General features: G+C 34.7%; 2 protein-coding genes, 1 non-coding gene and 1 pseudogene across 3 annotated transcripts; 3 read left to right on the forward strand and 1 right to left on the reverse strand.

The window, feature by feature from the left end:
* Positions 1–2,272: 2,272 nt before the first annotated feature.
* LOC128289882 (small nucleolar RNA R71) lies at positions 2,273–2,379 on the reverse strand. Its single transcript, XR_008279524.1, has one exon. It is a non-coding gene; the product is annotated as a small nucleolar RNA R71 (small nucleolar RNA).
* A 7,250-nt stretch (positions 2,380–9,629) lies between these two features.
* LOC108462590 (uncharacterized) lies at positions 9,630–10,394 on the forward strand. Its single transcript, XM_017762525.2, has 2 exons — positions 9,630–9,895; positions 10,102–10,394. The coding sequence occupies exons 1-2, from the start codon at positions 9,791–9,793 to the stop codon at positions 10,186–10,188; spliced, it is 192 nt and encodes a 63-aa protein (XP_017618014.1). The 5' UTR covers positions 9,630–9,790; the 3' UTR covers positions 10,189–10,394.
* A 1,140-nt stretch (positions 10,395–11,534) lies between these two features.
* On the forward strand, positions 11,535–14,066 carry LOC108465880 (vignain-like; annotated as a pseudogene).
* Positions 14,067–16,553: 2,487 nt separating this feature from the next.
* LOC108465891 (transcription factor UPBEAT1-like) lies at positions 16,554–16,907 on the forward strand. The gene has a single exon (XM_017766280.1). It carries the CDS (start codon positions 16,554–16,556, stop codon positions 16,905–16,907), a length of 354 nt encoding a protein of 117 aa, XP_017621769.1.
* The last annotated feature ends 2,728 nt before the right edge of the window (positions 16,908–19,635 follow it).

Consider the following 19,635-nt stretch of genomic DNA (forward strand, 5'->3'; position numbering starts at 1 on the left):
CAAAATTCAAACATGAAATTTTCACACATGCATATATATACATATAATAAGCATCAAGTATGACGGTTAATTATTTTTATGACTCGGTTTTGTGGTCCCGAAACCACTTTCCGACTAGGGTCACATTAGGGGTGTCACACTAATTTCCTGTACTTAGGTACATTTAGTTGCACTTTAGGACATTCCATAAGTATTTTTCTTGTTTTAGCATTACATTAGGAGTTTGGACAATACTTAAATATTAGTTATTTTTAATTGCTTGTGGAAGGGTTGTGGGTGGTGGTGGATTGGCAGGAGCAGGATGAGAAACAAGAAGTAAAGGAGAGAAAATTTGCTAGGGTAAAGGGTTTGAAAGTTTATCAACCCAATTGTTGTGGCAATGTTGGAAAATTGTCCAATAAGCACTCAAAGCATATCGATCTTAGGCCCACTACTAGATATATTTACCTGAAAAAGAGGGAAAAAAATCATAGACTATTAGATTTACCTTAGGGAAAACAATTATGAAAGCCAAAAGAGGAAACCCTAAAGGTAGCAAGGGAAAACATAGAGGGTAGCGATTGAATAGAGACGAGAAGAGAAAATACAAAAGCAATCCCTCTCAACTACCATAAGACATTGCATCACTAGAGTGTGGGCTGGATAAGTGGAAGTTATCTTCTCAAAGTTCTTCCGTAATTTCTTTATTACTCTTCGTGAACTGATTTGATGAAAATGATGTTGAATGTTATTTTGGATTTGAATTTTAATTGCCACCCCATGAGCTAAATCTCATAGGGTTGGGATTACTTGATGAAACTGTTATTTTCTTTAATGACTAAAGCATAGACCTACTTTAATACATTGTTTCATTCAATGGTTTTTTTATTAAATTGCATGTTTGCAAACTCTAGACATAGATAGATGTACGGCATGTTCATTAAATTAATCTAATTCTGACAAGGTTAGGTTAATAAGATTGAAATTGAATGATATGAGCAAGTGTTCGACCAAATACTTGTAGTAACCTCTAGACATAGAGCAACGTTCATACGGAAAGAAAACAAAATAGTTAAGGTACCGTGCTAAAGGCATATAGACGTATATAGCTTAAGGCTAGGTAACTTGAGGTCTTGTTCTCAAAAGAAGCAGACCATTTTAGAACTTTTCTAAGCAATAGATTGAATGTGGTTTTGCCAAGGCATTACTGCCAATAAGGGCATATTCTTAGTAATCCTGACCTTCCAAATCAACATCCCAGACCCTCTACCTTTTTCCATATTATCTTTGCCATAGCATTCTTAGTTGTTTACTTGTTCATTTGCATATTATTCACGTGTTTTTTTCTTGAAATTGCCATGCATTCTTACTTTTGTCTTGTCATATCATTTTCCAGTATTTATCAGTTACACATATTGCATACATCATTTTTCCTTCAAATTACCACTGCACTCTTATCATTAGTTTTGTCATAACATTAATCATACTCATTATAATAACTTGACCAAATTATGTCATTTTAATCCCTGTGGAGATGATCTCACTCATCACTTTATTACATGATTCGACGTGTATACTTGTACAATTTGTATATCATTTCACACGCGACAAGTTTTTGGCACTGTTGCTGAGGATCAGCAATTTGGTGAAATTTATTTTTGTTATTTTCTTTGTTTTATTTGTTTTAGCTAAATTAGTTGTATTTAATTTCTACATGTTTGTCGTCAGTGTATGAGAAGAGGCATTCCTGCTAACGAAGAGTATCCTTTTGACCTAGAGATCGAAAAAAACTTTGCGGAGGAGGCGAAAAGAGCTGCAGAATATGGCTAGGGAAGGGAATGATCCTAGTCTCAATGATCATGGTCTCAATGATGATCCAATTGGTCAGGATGTTGATCCTCTAATTCATCGTGTGATAGATGATTGAGATAGACCAATTTGGGAACATATTCCAATTTTGGATGATTTAAATCCAGGAATAGTCATATCACACATACAAGCTCAGTAATTCGAGTTGCAACCGATAATGTTTCAAACATTGCAAATAGTAGGACAGTTTGGTAAATTACCCACTAAAGATCCAAGACTGCATTTAAGAATTTTTCTAAAAGTTTATGACTCCTTTAGACAACAGGGTGTTCTTGAAGATTCTTTGTGACTTAAATTGTTTCCATATTCTTTGAGAGTTCATAAAAGAGTGTGGCTGAATACTTTGCCGTTAGGAATAGTGGCATCACAGAATGATCTGTACCAGAGATTTTTGCCATGGTATAATTCTCCAAATATGAGTGCCAAGCTTAGAAATGATATCACATCTTTTTGACAATTAGAGGATGAAACGCTATATGAAGCTTGGGAATGATTTAAAGAATTACTTCGAAAATGTTCGATGCTTGGATTCCAACACTGGACGCAGATGGGGATATTTTATAATGGGTAGAATGCACATACGAGGATGGTAGTTGATGCTTTTGCCAATGATACATTATTGGATAACTATTATAATGAAGCATATGAGATTTTGGAAAAGATTTCCAACAGTGATTATCAATATCCTACCATGAGAGTTGAGACAGGTAAGAAAGCTGCTGGTGCCATGGAGCTTGATGTAATCACTTCGTTGATAGCCTCAGTATCTTCTTTAACTGATATTATCAAAACAATGAAGAGGCCCACTGCAGTCCAGGAGATGAAATTAGTTGTACTATCATGTTTTTATTGCGGTAAAGATCATGTGTTTGATGAATGCCCATAAAACCCAGCATCTGTATACTACATGGGTAATTTTAACCAGAATAATAATCCCTATTCCAACACTTACAATTGAGGGTGGAAGCAGCATTCGAACTTTAGTTGGAATGATCAAGGTGTGGGGAATTTAAACAATATTGAGAGACAAAATAGTGCACTGCCTAATTATAATCATCTTATGTTGAGGCAAAATGTTCAACAGGATCAAGCATCATCTTCTACATTCATTGAAGCCTTGAGAAGGAATATATGGCCAAGAATGATGTTGTAATTTAGAGCCAGGCTATGCCCCTTAGAGCTCTTGAGAGTCAAGTGGGGCAGATAGCATATGCTTTAAATTCGATGACACAAGGAGCATTGCCAAGCAAAATCGAGAATTTGAGAACACAAGGGAAGGAATAGTGCGAAGCCATTACTCTTAGAAGTGGGACATAGTTGGATAACGTTGTTCAAGACACCGCTGTAGAAGAGGACAACTCCAGAATCAACCATGGAAAGAATTCAAAATCAACTAAAAAGCATACCGCACCTAAAAAAGGTAAACAAAAAAAAAAGTCACAGCAGAATCAGATCATGCTATCTTCCCAAAGTTCTTCCGTTATTTATTTATTTATTACTCTTTGTGAATTGATTTGATGAAAACGATGTTGAATGTTATTTTGGATTTGAATTTTAATTGCCACCCCATGAGCTAAATCTCACAGGGTTGGGATTACTTAATGAAACTCTTATTTTCTTTAATGGCTAAAGCATAGATCTACTTTAATACACTATTTCATTCAATTATTTTTTATTAAATTGCATGTTTGCAAACTCTAAACATAGATGGATGTACAGCATGTTCATTAAATTAATCTAATTCTGACAAGGTTAGGTTAATGAGAGTGAAATTGAATGATATGAGCAAGTCTTCAATTGAATACTTGTAACAACCTCTAGATATAGAGCAACTTTCATATGAAAAGAAAAAAAATAGTGCAGGGTACCATGCTAAAGGCCTATAGACATATATCACTTAAGGCTAGGTAACTTGAAGTCTTGTTCTCGAAAGAAGTAGACCATTTTAGAACTCTTCTGGGCAGTAGATTGAGTATGGTTTTGTCGAGGCATTCCTTCTAGTAAGGGCAGATTCTTAGTAATCTTGACCTTCCAAATCAATATAGTAGACCCTTTATCCTTTGCAATAGTATCATTGTGTAATAGCCCGATTTTGGGCCTAGTCGGAATAGTGGTTTTAGAACCACAAATCTGGAGTCGAAGAAATTATTTTATTATTATTTTGGTGTTATAGTATGCTTATATAAGTGTATGAAATTTTGGTGAATTAATTTTAGCAATTGTGAGCTCAATTACGAAAAATGACTAAATCGCATAAAGGGAAAAAGTTTTGTTTTACTAGCTAGATGTGTTAAATAGCTAGAGAAACACAATTTGGGGACTTTAAAGTGCAATTAGACCATTTTAAAAGAGGTGGCCGGCTATAGGGGACAAAGAGAGTCATGTGACTTATTTGACTAGAATAAAAATAAAGAAAAGAGAGGCTATAGTGTCATCTTCTCCACCAATTTTTTTTAGCAACTAAGGGGGTTTAGAGAGCTCAAAATATCAGCTATTGGTATCCCTTGAAAGTAAGTCATTTAGAAGGTTATTCTTGATGATTTTTGTATTTTTGGACCCCTTGTAGCATAAGCTTTCTAATAAGGGGACTATTTTGCAAAATGGATGAAAGTATAGGGTTTTTCCATGAAATAATTTATGTTTTTAGCTGAAATTATATGGAAGAAAATGAATCTTGGTTGTTAAATAAACAACTTTTGTGAAAGGGGTTTCATGAAAACACCTAAATGGGTTATTTTGTAAAGTTTGTAAAATAGGTGGTAATTGTGTGAAATGTTTGAAATTGTGAGTTTCTAAAAGGTATAAAAAGTGTTCGGCTAGGCTTGTTTAATGAGGAAACTCGATAAAATTTAATTTACGAGCCTAAGGGCAAAATCGTAATTTTTGTGAAGTCTAAAGGCAAAATAGTCATTTTGCCGAATTATAAATTGTGAATTGTAGAATGTTTTTATTAATGTGATGATTAAATGAGTGAAATTTTATTATTATAGATAAGAAATATGCAATCTGGACCTAGACCGGGGAAAAGCCAAACAAGCGGATTAAATACAATTAGTCGCCTATATTTTGTATACCAAGGTAAGTTGTACGTAAATAATGTAACTTAATTGTATTTATGTATTGTATAATTAATATGGCATAAATTTTGGACTATTGCTGTGAATGTGCATGATGAGAATTGATGTAATAGAGACTTCGGGTTGAACCTTAGGAATAATTTGGATGTCCATGCCATGACATTTGGGTGATGTGTGTGCTAGTGTAAAACCTATCTGGGACATGGCATCGGCACCGATAGATGAAAGCCAGTGTAAGACCTGTCTGGGACATGGCATCAGCCTCAAGATACGCAAGTTTGTGTAAAACTTGTCTGGGACATGGTATCGGCTTGAGGTGTGTCAGTGTAAGACCTGTCTGGGACATGGCATCGACACAGATAAGTGAGAGCCAGTGTAAGACCTGTCTAGGACATGACATCGGACTTCATGTATGGAAGTTAGTGTAAGACCTGTCTGGGACATGGCATCGAATTAGATGTGAGAGCCAGCATAAGACCATGTTTGGAACATGGCATCGGGATCGTACCCTATGTTTGGGACTGAGTGATTATCCTGTAGTATTCCAAATGGTTCAACGGGAAATTTACAGTTTATGTCAAAATGATATAGAACTTATGACCATGTTGTGAGTAGTATAGGTACTTATATGAAATTGATGATATGTGAACTCTATTCTTGTTGTATGAATAGCGAGGAATGAACATGAGTAAGTTGTGTTATGAACATTTACTCTTTTGTGAGAGTTATGATATATTAGGAGTATGATTATATGTGGCAACATGGTTATTATTTCAATATTTACATGCAACTTACTAAGCTTTGTGCTTACTCTTTTCCTTTCCATTTTCTTGTAGTGCTGCCAAATTAGCCCGTGGATCAAAGAACGTCAGAGCCATCACTCACACTATCACTCGAAGCTTTTGGTATAGTTAGTTTTATTATCTTGAGTATGGCATGTATAGGGATTGAGTCTTTTTGTTATGGGTCATATTGTTCAGTTATCCAATTTTGTTGGCTTGGGACGAAAACCTTTTTTTTAGGCCATGGTTAATGGCTAATATTCATTATTGATAATTGTAAATAATGATGCTTCCATGGATGAACAAAATGTATGGATGATCAAGTACATGTTTGGTTTATTATAGTGTCATGAGGTTTTCATTTGAATGTCATGCTACTATTGATTTAGTCTTCTATTGCTGTGTGGATTGGAGATATTTGTTGTTGTGTTGGTTGGTGCAAGTAAGGGTGGCAAAAAGGCTTGGTAGATAGCCTTATTTTTGTCCACACAGGTAGACACACGGGCGTGTGTCTAGGCCGTGTGCGACACACGATCAGCCCTATGGGCATGTTGTCCGACCGTGTGTCCCCTACACCTTAAAATTTCAAGTCAATATGCATGGTAGTAAACACATGGGTAGAGACACAGCTGTGTGTCTTAGCCATGTGGAGGACACGGCTTCTGGGCATGGGCATGTGCCTAGGCTGTATGAAGTCTACACCTTAAATGTGGAATTAAATTCACCACACGGCCTAGCACACGGGCGTGTGCCTTGGCCGTGTGCCCCTAAATGGTTGCTGACGTCAGAAACAGAATGTCAAGGTTTTTGGACACTGGCTGAGACACGGGCTTGTCATAGCCATGTAAGGGACACGGACCATGGACACGGGCGCGTGCCAGGCCGTGTGAAACTTCCTATAGGTTTTAATTAGGAATTAATTCCATACGTGTTAGAGACACGGTCGTGTCCCAATGTGTTTAGACTGTGGGAACTGCACGGGCCTTCAACAAGGCCATGTCAAGAAGGCCACGCGGGCGTGTGCCCTTGTTTCAAGAGTCATTTTCCAGAGTTCTTTAAAGGACCTGATTTGGTTCCGAATCGTCCTTAAAGCTTGTTTTGGGCCTCGTAGACCCATAATAAGGAATTCTAGATAAGATTTGAAAAGTTTTGAATTTGATCAAGTTTTTATGATTCATAAATGTTTGAATGCATGTGTTTAAGTTTAGTAATGCCTCGTACTCAGTCCCGACCTCAGACTCGGGTAAGGGGTGTTACACTTTGCCATGGCATTCTTAGTTGTTTACTTGTTCATTTGCATATTATTCACGTAACTTTTCTCGAAATTGCCATTTCATTCTTACTCTTGTCTTATCATAGCATTTTCCAGTATTTATTAGTTACACATATTGCACACATTATTATTCCTTCAAATTACCACTGCACTCTTATTATTTTTGTCATAACATTAATCATACTCATTATAATAACTTGACCAAATTATACCGTTCTAATCCATGTGAAGACGATCTCACTTATCAGTTTATTACTTGATTCGACGTGTATCCTTGCATAATTCGTATATCATTTCACATGCGACACCTAGTTATGGTCTTACATAATATTATCTCATGTTTACTGTCCTGGTAGACTTTTAATTCCGAGGAATCAATAAACCTCTTTCGAGGTGTCTCCTTGTAAGACCTATAAATTGTTTACGCAATGTCTCCCCGAAGGACTAGTTGATAACTGTTATCACGATATCACTCCATAGAGTCAATAGATTATTGTTATGGCGTTACTCTAGCAAGCTAGTAAATACCATTCCATGTTTCTGCCCAAGCTCCCTTGAATCCTATAACAATCCACCCATTCCTTTAATACGTCAATTTTTCCTATCTTTAACAATCCCACCAATGTACTTCCCTCTATGCTTCACATATGACATAATCATGCATTACAATGTAGATAATACTACCTTAAAGAGTACACCACACTTTATTACAGCCATATTCAGTACTATCATACAGACATACTTGTATATTTTCATGAATTCATACTACCTTAGACACGTATATCATGCTCACACACCAAAATCATATACCATCATAGGTTTCTAATGAAACTCAGTGTAAATGAAAACAAAGATTACTCAAGCATCACTCATCCTTAATCATCCAAGAATAGAGTATAAAAACTCACTTGAACTCCTTCATCCTCGACATCTTTGCTTTTCCAAATACCAGAGCCTCCATTGTCCTAACAACTAAGCACGAAAACTATATATAGGTTAAATAGGAGGAGTTAAAACCTTAAAACCTAAAACCCAATTTACGATAACTTATTAGGAATTCTTTACTCTCTCTTCCTCTAAACCACGAGTACTAGAAAAGGTAAGAAGGCTTACCATTTCCTCAGATTCTCTACTCCTAGACTCCAAATCTCATGATCTCTCCTCGATACAGTGTTTTCATTAACTTCTTCTTCTTCTTCGAAGCTATTGAAGAAGACTGCATATGAGAAGGAAATTGTAAACCTAATTGAGAGGAATTCCTTTAGCAGGAATATCCCCTAACCTAAATATATAACTCCCCTCACACGGTCTCCAAATTTCTATTAGCCATCCATCGACAATCATTGTGTCTCCCACTATGGAACCTGTCGGTTGTATCCTAACCAAACCAAAATTGAACTTAACTAATTGTTCAACAATCAAAATATTTCCATAATTTCCAATAGATTCCACCAACTCACTATTTTGCTCAATTAACTCCCAATACTTATTTAAATTCAAGACCTCTAAGAAATCCAAGTGTGACATTCATGTTACACCCAAGGTAAGAAGTGACTCACAAATAGGTCGCAAATCTAACTGAATCCCTGCAATGATATGTCCAACCTAAAAGCTTGAAAATAAGAAAATAAGAAACTAATTAAGTTCATAAAAACTTAGTGGGTTCCAAGGAAAATCCCAAGCTCACACTCAAATTCAACTAACACCACACAACTAAAAAACCAGATCCGTCTAAAGGACATTCCATTACATGCAGACATAATTTCCTTTAACATCGTGATGAGGACAAGTTAGTGAGTGGCATTGCAATGTGGAACCCCTGAAGTCATGACATCAACCTGATAATTTTAAAATTTTACAATTTGGTCCTAATTCGACCTCCGGTTAGCGAAAGAGCTTCAGTAAGCTTGTATAAGACCTGAAAATGATGGAAAATCATTTATAATTTAATAATATTGTTAATAGCATATATAAAAGGGTAAATTGAATCGTAGTTGCTCCAGCAACGGATTTGGCATCCTGTAGCTCAGACTTGAAGATCAAGTCGAGTATGGGGTGTTACATAATTAGATTTGTCCCTTTGTTAAAAACTAAAAATAATTTCTTAATTTTACTTAAATATTTTAATTTAATCATATACCATAAGTAGGGGAAACCATCAAATTTTTTAGGGTTGAAATTAAGTTGTTTATTTTACTATAGAAAAAAAATACAATTTCACCATTTTAATAGCCTATATCTTATAATTTTTAAAAACTAAATCAAATATTTATCATTTTTAGGGAACCAAAGTGCAAATTTACCTTATAGTAATTTAAAATTTTATAAAATATTTTTGAAAAATAAAAATTTTCATTTTAGGGTCGGGCCACCCTTAGCTCATGCTTAGCTATGAGTTTTTTATTATCAAAATTTATTATTCATATGCTAATGCAATCATATAAACTTTGAAAACAAATTATTATCAACTCAATAATCATATTTGAAATAAGAAAATTCTAATTGAAAATACTAATGATGTTTTAATGATTAGAATTGTTAAATTGGAAAATGAAATATTTTTCTTTTAACATTTTAAGTAAAGAAACTAAATTTAGAAGAATGACAAAGTATAGGGCCTGGATCAAATTTTGTCCAAAGAATGAAATATTGAAGCAAGTGAACCAAAAGCGAAGGAAAATATTGGTTGTACGGCGTCGTTTAGGGACTCGGATTTTGAAGGACACTAGTTTACAAGCAGGATGAAAATTTGCTGAGAATCGAATCTCGAAAGTACAGCCTGAATAGTTGGTGAAGCAGAGACGACAGAAATGGTGAGAGTAGCCACCTACTTTGGAATGTCATTAGGCGCCTTCGTTTTCTGGCAATCTATGGAAAAAGTCCACGTTTGGATCGCTCTCCACCAAGACGAGAAGGTTCTCGAAACCCCCTTTCAACATTTCAACTTCTTTTCTTGTTTTAAAAATCCGAACTATATGCCCATTGAAATGCTATTCTTTTTCTTTTCAATTCTGAGACAAATTGTCACTTATTTTGTCATTTTCAGATCGATTAGAAGTTGAAACCCTTGATTCTATCCTTGTTATTATTATTGTTTTTTGAATAATTGTTGTGTTTGCAGAAAGAGAGACTGAATAGTGAAGCGGAGATCAGGAGAATGAGGGAGGAGCTGCTTCATCAAGCCAAGCAGAATGAGCGTCTCGCGTAAATTCTGCGTTGTTGTCGTTGCTGTTTCTTTCTTCTTCTTTTTTCCCAACTATTTTAAGCCCGATTTGTTTTAATTAGACTCTATTGGAACTGTGGGTTGAAATCCATAATATTGCCTTTGATGATGAGCTGGATAACCCCATGACATGCCATGGACGAATTGCTGTTTCTTTCTGCTTCATAAATGCCATCACTACCTGTTTGAAATTGATGAATTTTCTGTTTTTTTGTTTTGTGTTTATGTTGTATGTCTGTATTTCTCATGTGCATTAGTCATGATAAAGGAAAATCAGGGATTTATAAATTCCATTATGTTGGTTATTGAATGCATTTCGTTAATCGTGTAGGATTTTGATTACAAATCTCTCTTGTGGAATAAGTGAGAACTAGACTTCTATCTTTTGTTTTTCAGATGATGCCTTAATTTAATGAAGAGTGATGAGAGGGAGAGAAAAATACTATTACATTTTATGTATTGGATTATATATCTTACTTGTTGACTGTGTTCCTTGTCATTTTTTCTTGAAGTAATTGTCTCCAATAGATATACCATTGTTATGGGGATATGACCCTTTGAGGATCTCCAAATACATGAAAAAACTTCAAAAAATATTGAAATACCCTGTCAGATACATACCGATATCCGACACTCATATCTAAGTCTGAGTAACATAGCTAGCTGACATTGATAATATGCACCACCTTCCTCTCTAACTTGATTTGTTAATTCTTTCCTAAAACTGGTCAGCTGTTTCTGCCGGTTATCTGTTCGATTCTATTACAATCAAGCAACATTTGAATGCACTTGGAATATCCTTAAAGGAAACATTTCTATTTGATTTTGGGTGCAGTATATGTGTCGTAAGGCTTAGCAACACCCTTAAGTTTAGCATGAAAAGTGTCATCTTTGATGTTATTTCTTATATTCAAGCATCGAAGATCAGATCTTACCTGGAAACACATTTATAGTAGCATTACCATATCTATTTGTCATGAATGTATCAAGAACACCACCCGATGTTACTGTCATAACCTCTGTTTGACTTGTGGTTATTACCATCAACTCTATTGCCAAACTAATTTTGTTCATTGTGAATGATTGATGGGTTACTACCCTGTTTAGACATGATAAGATGTCTTTGATCTCTATCCATGTATTGTAAGCATCTCAAAAAAACTCTACTCATTCAACTTCATTGCTAGCTTTTAACCTTGCTTTTTGATCTTAGCCATTTACCTCTTTTTCCCGTCATGATGTCTGCATTACAAAGCTAACTTTCCCCATGATGAGAAGTGAGATTGCTAAGGATATTTAGTTTAACTGGACCCAATCTTATGCCAGTGATGATGAATACATGGTCTGAGCATGCCATGCTGGTGCAGCCTGCTAAGAACTTGCTAGTTTGATTTTTGTTTATGCAATTCATACCGACTAGCAGAACAATCTGCTGTAAGTTGTTTTGCACTTCATCCTATACTTTCCATGTATTTTTGCCATTTCAGGCGTGTTTTAGCCATTGATCTCTATTCGTAAGTTATAGCAATGAAAAACATTTGAATTGGTGTTATACCGTATGAACGGTTGAATATCCCTGACTGATCTTTCTCCCCCCTCCCCTTCCCGCCCCAAAAGTATATATGCTTATTTTGCTACTGGTGTTCGGATCAAATGATATGAGATGAGGAGTGACAACTAGTAAGCTTTTAAATGTATGTTCTTTCTGATGAAAAGCAAAAAGATGTGTTACACGTTTCATGCATAATATCAGTTTTTTCCTGCCCTTCGCTGCTGTCCAAATGTTACATATGAGTATCATGCGTATATGCAACTTTTACAAATTTCAGATTTTTGGAAGAAAATATATGGTAGTTTTAACCCCTGTTTTGTCCAGGACTTTGCAAGAAATCATGCCCTGTATCGCCTTACAACTTCCAAGTACATAATCAATTTGTCTGCTACAAACAAGTTAAACAAAGGCAGCGTGGGTTAGCATGTCGATTGTTGGTATTTACGTACTAACAGTAACAAAATCGCCTATGAAAATAGGTGCAAAGTTGTGTTCTTTAAAAGTGTGCACCCTTTTGCCTTAATTTCTGGTTGAAGGTTGTAAAGTTCAAAGGCCAATGCCCTATCGTTTTCACCATAAAAGGGCATGCCTGCAATGCTAGACAATCAAGGAATTAAAGAAGTCCTGGGATATAGATGTATGGAAGTTAATCTTGGTTGTATTTAGGTTGGCAATGGCTTTTAAGCTGGCCAAGAGTTTGAATTAACGTGAGTGATTTAGCCTCTGAAGAGAGTCTGTGGGATTTGTACGAGAGATGGAGGAGCCACCATACGATCTCACTTGACCTGACAGAGAAGCAAAAGCGTTTCAATTTGTTCCAAGGAGAATCTGAAACATATCCACAATGTGAACCAAATGGAAAAGCCTTACAAGTTCGAACCTAAACAAATTTGCAGATATGACAAACCATGAGTTCATGAGTACAAGGAGCTCCAAGATCAGCCGTTGCCTGATGTTACATGGTCCGAGACGGATGACTGGTTTCTGGCTTGACAAAGTTGACAGCATTCCTCACTCCATTGATTGGAGGAAGAAAGGAGCGGTTACTGGCATCAAGGACAGTTTTTTTTGGATCCAACAGTCAATTCACAAATAAACTTAACTGTAAAAATTATCAAGATATCGTGCAGTTCTTCACAAATGACATGTTCCTGTCAAGTAACTCAAGGTTATTGATGTCACAGGTAGCTGCTGCGCATTTTCAACTGTAGTTGCCGTGGAAGGTATGAACAAAATGAAAACAGGGGAGCTTGTGACTTTATCTGAACAAAAGATAGTTGATTGTGGTTAGGAGAACTAAGGTGATGATGGAGGATTGACGGAGCCAGCATTTGAGTTCATCAAGCAAAGTGATGGACTAACTACTGAGAATAACTACCCTTACGGGGCCAAAGACGAGTCGTGTGACTCATCCAGGGTAACAAAAGAAACTCCTTGATTTTTTTGCCCCTTCTTAATGCAGATATGATGTTCTGAATATGGCTTACTGCTGGTATTTCAGTTGAATGGTCCTGCGGTGATCATTGATGGCTATGAAATGGTACCAGAAAAATAAGAACAAGCTCTGATGAAAGCTGTTGCAAACCAACCTGTGTCTATCGTTATAGATGCTGGTGGCAAGGATTTCCAGTTCTGCTCGGAGGTAATTAAAATTTTCAAACCATAAGACTGATAATGATTAACGTGTAAATTGGGTCTCAGAATATCTCTTTTAAAAATGTGCCTGAACTTCTATTCAGTCAACAATTTACTCCATTTACATAACTGATGCAACGATAATGCGAAAATTGGAAATATAATTACTCCCATAACCAGAAAATTTTGTTTGACAGGGTGTATTCATGGGAGGTGTGGCGCTGAGCTGAACCATGGGGTGGCAGTGGTAGGATATGGAGAAACCCATGATGGGACAAAGTACTCGTGGGGTGACGACTGGGAGAGAAGGGTTACATAAGAATGCAACGAGACATCGATGCTAAAGAAGGCCTTTGTGATCTAACTCTGGAAGCCTCTTACCCTGTCAAGTTGCATTCCAACAACGTTAGAAAAGCTTCCCAAAGGGCCAAGAATGAATTCTGAATTCACTTCATCGTTTTGTTGATCAAGTTTATATATATATATATATGCTCAAGTGAGGTAAGTAGTTTTAATCTTATGATAGATAGATTAATGGCATGTTTTCAAGTGATCATAAAACCTGTTAGATGCTGGAAACTTGATAGCTAAATTTGAAACAATACAATCCAAATTTTAATAACCTTTGTTTATTAAAACAGAATATTAAAAGAAAAGCTAACATATTTTATTTTAAGAGGTGTCATCGCATATATAGAAAGACAGCATGTGTCCATTATTACAATCATTAGCAAAGTTTAGTGGATAATCAATAATAAATGCATATATATATTGTTACGTGGTGAAGGATTCATCCATGTGCCATAGCCGCTACAACTATTGCTTGTCTTGTAATTATTAGTTTATAATGTTGTATGTATTAAATGTGATTTTATATATTTAATTTTAGTTAATCTTTATAATGTATTTTTTATTTTTATTTATTTATTATTAATAATGATATTTTTCTTAATTTTTAAATAATATACAAAATTCGACTATAAGAAAGTAAATTAATACTAATTTGAAAACAAATAAAAAATTAGGTCACATTTAGTAATAGTGAATAAAAAATAATTGTTGAAATTTATCTTTTTTTCTAAAACAAACTCACAAAACATTTTTCATTTACATCAAATAAATAATGGATAAATTCTAGTTAATAAGTGCTATTTATAAAGCTAAACTTAAATTTTAATTGATAGATAATTTTAAAATTAATTGAGTAATAATTAAAATTTTTAGAGTTCTATTCAAATAATAGTTCCATTTTACATCAATAAAATTACAACAATTTTTTTTTTTAAGAAAAGAGTAAAACTGACACAATTTTTCCCTATATTTTTTAAAGTTCTATTCAAGTATTAACCTTTATTTTAAAATTGACAGTACTTTTTATCTAATAATTCTGAATTAAATTACAAACTTATTTTAAAAATTAATTTAATAATATGAAGAAAAATAAAAAAAGTTCTTATTTATTTTAAAAAATCTAAATTCATGCTTATAAATATTATAGATAAATAAAGAACCAAAATTAAAAGGTATAATGTATGAGATTTATACGGATTGAAGGAGGCTGGGTTTGATACAATCATTAATTTCAATATCCAAAAATAAATAAATTAAGTTCAATAAATTTATTTTTAAAAAACTATTAAAATTTTAATAATTTTAAATATAATTTATTGCTAAAATTAAATTAACATTGCCTGTCCATGAAAATTGTAATCTATATTTAGGCAGGAGTTAACCAGGTACAAAAATAATGTAGTTTTATGATTATTATTTTAAAAAAAGCATATAGTGAGTACTTATGTTACTTAATTTCTTATTAACATCAAATTCTAGGCTCAAACATGCCACTTTTTTAACTTTGAAAAAGAAAATGCACATTTGATGCAATTGGGTGTTATTCATATGATTATTAGATATTAATATGATAATGAGCTTTTGTAAGAAAAGGTCTATATTTTTGGTTTAAAATAAGCTGTATAGTTTCATAATGTAGCGTATGGAGTAGCAACGGCAGTAATTCATGCATGCATCTTTGTCCCTAAGAATTGTGTAGGTAGTGGAGTTTCATGCATACATTTTAATCCCAACATGTTCGAACATGATGTTTTAGATGAGTGTGAGGATAAAGTCTACCTTATCCCCCAACATCAATAACCAGAATGTCCTACTTTTGTTTACACATCTATTGACATTGACAAGCCACAATCTTGAGCCGCATACATTCCTTAATAGTTTATGGCGTAGGTTTCCTCCCTGGAAACATGGGCTAAACGACAAACCTAGAGGCTTCAAAGTTCTTTTTTGTAAACGTGGAATGCAGATGTTGATTGAGCTGGAATAAGGAAATTAAAGCTTAATATATTCTTCGATATCTTAAGTTTGACATTTTTTTTTAATGTGTTATTCGTATTATTTTTAATATGATTTGATATATATATATATATTTAACAAAAGTTATATATATTTTGGTATGAAAAGTAATCGTGTTAATTTTTAATTCTTAATTCAAAGTTTATGATTAATTTGAATAAAGTTAATTGTTAATATTATTATATTTTATGATATTTTAAGAGAATAAATTTAGTTTTAATATAATTTGATTGATGTGATTTAATTTGAGTTTTAGAGTTATTTGGTGAAATTTAATTGTTAATATTATTAACTAATCATGAATCATCAAATAAAGTTTAAAATTCGAATCAAACACTAAACAATTAATACAATTATCTTTTAATAATAAAATATATAATTTTATCAAATACAAATATCATATTTCATGAAAATATAACAAATACCTTAACAATATATTGCATTAAATATGGAAAGTGAGGGAGGAATAATACAGGGTGTTTCCATAAGATTAGGGTGATGAAAGGTGGTGGGTTAGAAGAGGGGAAAATCATGTGGTTGCATGTGCATTGAGTTGGAGAACATGCCCAAAGCAACAAGCAAACACCTCTTTAGGTATACACTTGGCTATTTCTTATTCATTCACCCCATTCCCTTGGAGACCCTCTATGAAATTGTACATTTGTCCCCACCATTTTTAACTGTCATTAAACTATTTTAGCTTATCCTTATTGCCCATTTAAAAGCTCTCATTCCTGCTGGTTCTATTGTACAAGGGATCCTTTTGCATTGGCAACAAAAGGGCTTCAAAGGAATCATGGGAATTTCTCCATTTCCCCTACTTTCATTAGATTGCAATGACCAAATGTCTAAGTCCAAGAGAAGGTTGAAAGTTAAGAAGCAGAGAGTCTGGGGGAAAACTGTAAAGCGCCATTGGAGATGCAGAAGAAAGTCCAGAAGCATGTTAATGAAGAGAATACCAAAAGGTTGTACAAGGACTTTGAACCCTTTCCAAAAGAAGGTTAAAACCCTGAAGAAGCTGATTCCCAACAAGGAATCCATGGGTTTGGGTGGTCTTTTCAGGGACATAGCTGAATATATTATGTGTTTGCAAATGAGGGTTAAAGTGATGCAGATTATGGTCAAAGTTCTGACAGGTTCTAATGAGTGAATATGGATGATATTCATTTGTAAAGATTGATATTCATATTCTTTTTTCTCTTTTCTATGTTGTTTCATAGCCATAGGAGTTTGTTTGTAGGTATATGGCTTTATGTTGTTAAGATTTAATTGTAACTTTGATCATTCTATGTGTGAAAATGAAGCTTGGATCGGATTGAGTATGTTTTAGACATATATATGTTATAATTAAATGTAAATGATAGTAATTTCACAATATTGTTTTTTAAGTCCAATCATATAAATTTCAGACATCCCACCCTAATATAATGGTTGGCACACCTTCCATTTGTTTTCAACTATTCTGTATAGAGATCAAGGGAGTCCATAGTGTAACGGCCCAATTTTCGGAATTCTGTGAATGTTGACAAAATTTCATGCTTTGATTTTGTCATTTGTGAGTGAAATTATGAAATAGGATGTGACAGCCCAAAATTGACCCTAGTCGGAAGGTGGTCTCGGGACCACAAAACCGAGGCATAAAAATAATTAAAAATTTATTTTGATGCCTATAATATGTGTGTGCTCATGTATGACATTTTATGATGATTGATTTAGTGTTATAAGGGTGAATTCCACAAGAAAGGACTTAGTAATGAACTTTGAAAGTATGATAGGAAATGTGTGATGACTAATTAAAGCATGCATGCAAAATAATGGACTTGCATGTCAAATTCCCCTTTATAGGTGGTGGTCGGCCATGACAAGGAGGATGGGCTAAACATGTCATGAAACATGTTTTGTTGGTGCATTAGGGTGAAATAATAAACAAAGGTGTATGGGTGATAAAAAATGAAAAAAATGTGTGTGAGTGTGGTAATCCCCCCATTGCCGTGAGTTGTAGAGAAGGAAAGAAAAAATTTTGTTCATCCTTTCTTTGAGCCAAAACTAAGGAAGAAGGAGGATTTTTGCTTCATGCTTGGTTTGGAAGAGATCTAGAAGGAGATTTGGCTAAGTTTGCATCAAGATTAAGGTATGTATGAGGTTGTGTTAGGAGTTTCATGCATGTTTTGGTTGCTAACTTGATGTGCATGTTAGCCATGGCTCAAATCTTTGTTAAGCCATGGAAATGGTATTTGGCCAAAGTTGTTATGGTGATAAAGCCATTGCATGCTAAGTGTGAAGCTTGATGATGATGCATGCAATGATGGATTGTCTACTCTTGAGTAAGATTTTGAGCTTTCTTTTGTTTTATCATGATTGAAGTTGAAAAGGAGCATGATTGTCATATTCGCCATGATGCATTCATGAGCATGGTTCATGCTTCTTGCATGTTAGTTAAAATTTGTGTTTTGGATGGCTATGGACACCTTGAAATTCGCCATGCTCATATATGTATATATATGTTTGCACATGATGTTTTGGTTATGAAGGAAGTGATGAATAAGTTTGTTTAAAGAAGAAGATGTTGAAGAATAATTGTGAAATTGTAAGCACATTCGGCCTAGCACACATATGAGTGCTTGATGCTATATTGTAAGTTTTGAGCTACAATATGCAAAGCATTAACTAGTAAAATGCATGCTGTTTTTGTGTGGTATTAAGTGCATAATTGGCCTCAACATGGACAAGTATATTCGGCCTTGGGTAGCCTATTGAAGGCCTTAGCTTTTCCTTGATGCTCGAATAAATTGTATTGAATTGCTTGATGTAGTATAAAATGTGCATGACCATTGTGTATTCAAGCTAAAGGGTGGCCATATGACCATTTAAATTCCTTGTCATATTCGCCATAAGCTAGCACAATGAGGTTTTGATAAATTGAATTTGTTTGAATTAGCTCAAGAGCTAAGAGGGCCACAATTGGACAAGGGGAAGGAAAAAGTGATCGAATAGCCGTAAAAGCCGTTCGACAACATCCGAGGTAAGTCCTCAAGAAGTGACCTTACTTGAATTATGTGGAATGAAATATGGATGTATTGATTATTGATTTATGTGTGTATGAGTATTGAATGATACCGGGCTAAGTCCCGAAGGCGATTATGTTAGTGATTATAATTGTGTTTGAGCCTTAGTAACGAAAATAAATATGTATGTCTAATGATTATTGATGTATGTGTGCATGAGAAATTGATTGATATCCGGGCTAAGCCTCAAGACAATTATGCTGGAAATTATAACCGGTTAAGACCAAGGCAATTGTGCTAGTGGCTACATCGGGCTAAGACCCAAGGCATTCGTATGAAGTCATTCTATCCGGCTAAGACCAAGGCATTTGTGCAAATCGTGATATCCGGGTTAAGTCCCGTAGGCCTTGGTGCGGGTTACCATAACGGGCTATGTCCCAAGGCGATTGATCGAGTAGCGACATCTGGTTAAACTCAAGGTATGTGATTTGAAAATTATAAGCTTGCTGGAAAATTTCAGCTAATGCACTTGTGAAATTTCCCAATGACAAGGTAAGTGCGGTGTGTGCTTTATGCGCTAGGAGTAAGAGCGTGTGAATATCCGCTCTTATGATGGAACGAGTTATCGGCCTTAATGAAGCCGTTATTTGTGTATGAACATAAGAGTTGGGATGGTGAAGTAAGTATGATTATGTGAATGTGCATTAATGAAATGATGCATTTAACTATGTGAATGTATTGCTGTAATTAGAGTTGATTATATTCCTTGAGACTTACTAAGCATAAAATGCTTACTCCGCCGCTTTGGCTCTCGGTTTTCTAGATTTCGCCGATAGCAATCGGATTCGGGATCGTTGAAGTCAAGTCATCCAC

Source organism: Gossypium arboreum, chromosome 2, assembly GCF_025698485.1.
Source record: "Gossypium arboreum isolate Shixiya-1 chromosome 2, ASM2569848v2, whole genome shotgun sequence".
In the NCBI taxonomy this organism is placed as follows: domain Eukaryota; kingdom Viridiplantae; phylum Streptophyta; class Magnoliopsida; order Malvales; family Malvaceae; genus Gossypium; species Gossypium arboreum.

What these genes read in the sequence shown, in the direction of transcription:
- LOC108462590 (XM_017762525.2), top strand. Translation starts at nt 9,791, where the DNA reads ATGGTGAGAGTAGCCACCTACTTTGGAATGTCATTAGGCGCCTTCGTT. An exon ending in CTCTCCACCAAGACGAGAAG is followed by an intron (nt 9,896 to 10,101) that starts GTTCTCGAAACC and finishes TTGTGTTTGCAG; the next exon opens with AAAGAGAGACTGAATAGTGA.
- LOC108465891 (XM_017766280.1), top strand. Translation starts at nt 16,554, where the DNA reads ATGGGAATTTCTCCATTTCCCCTACTTTCATTAGATTGCAATGACCAA.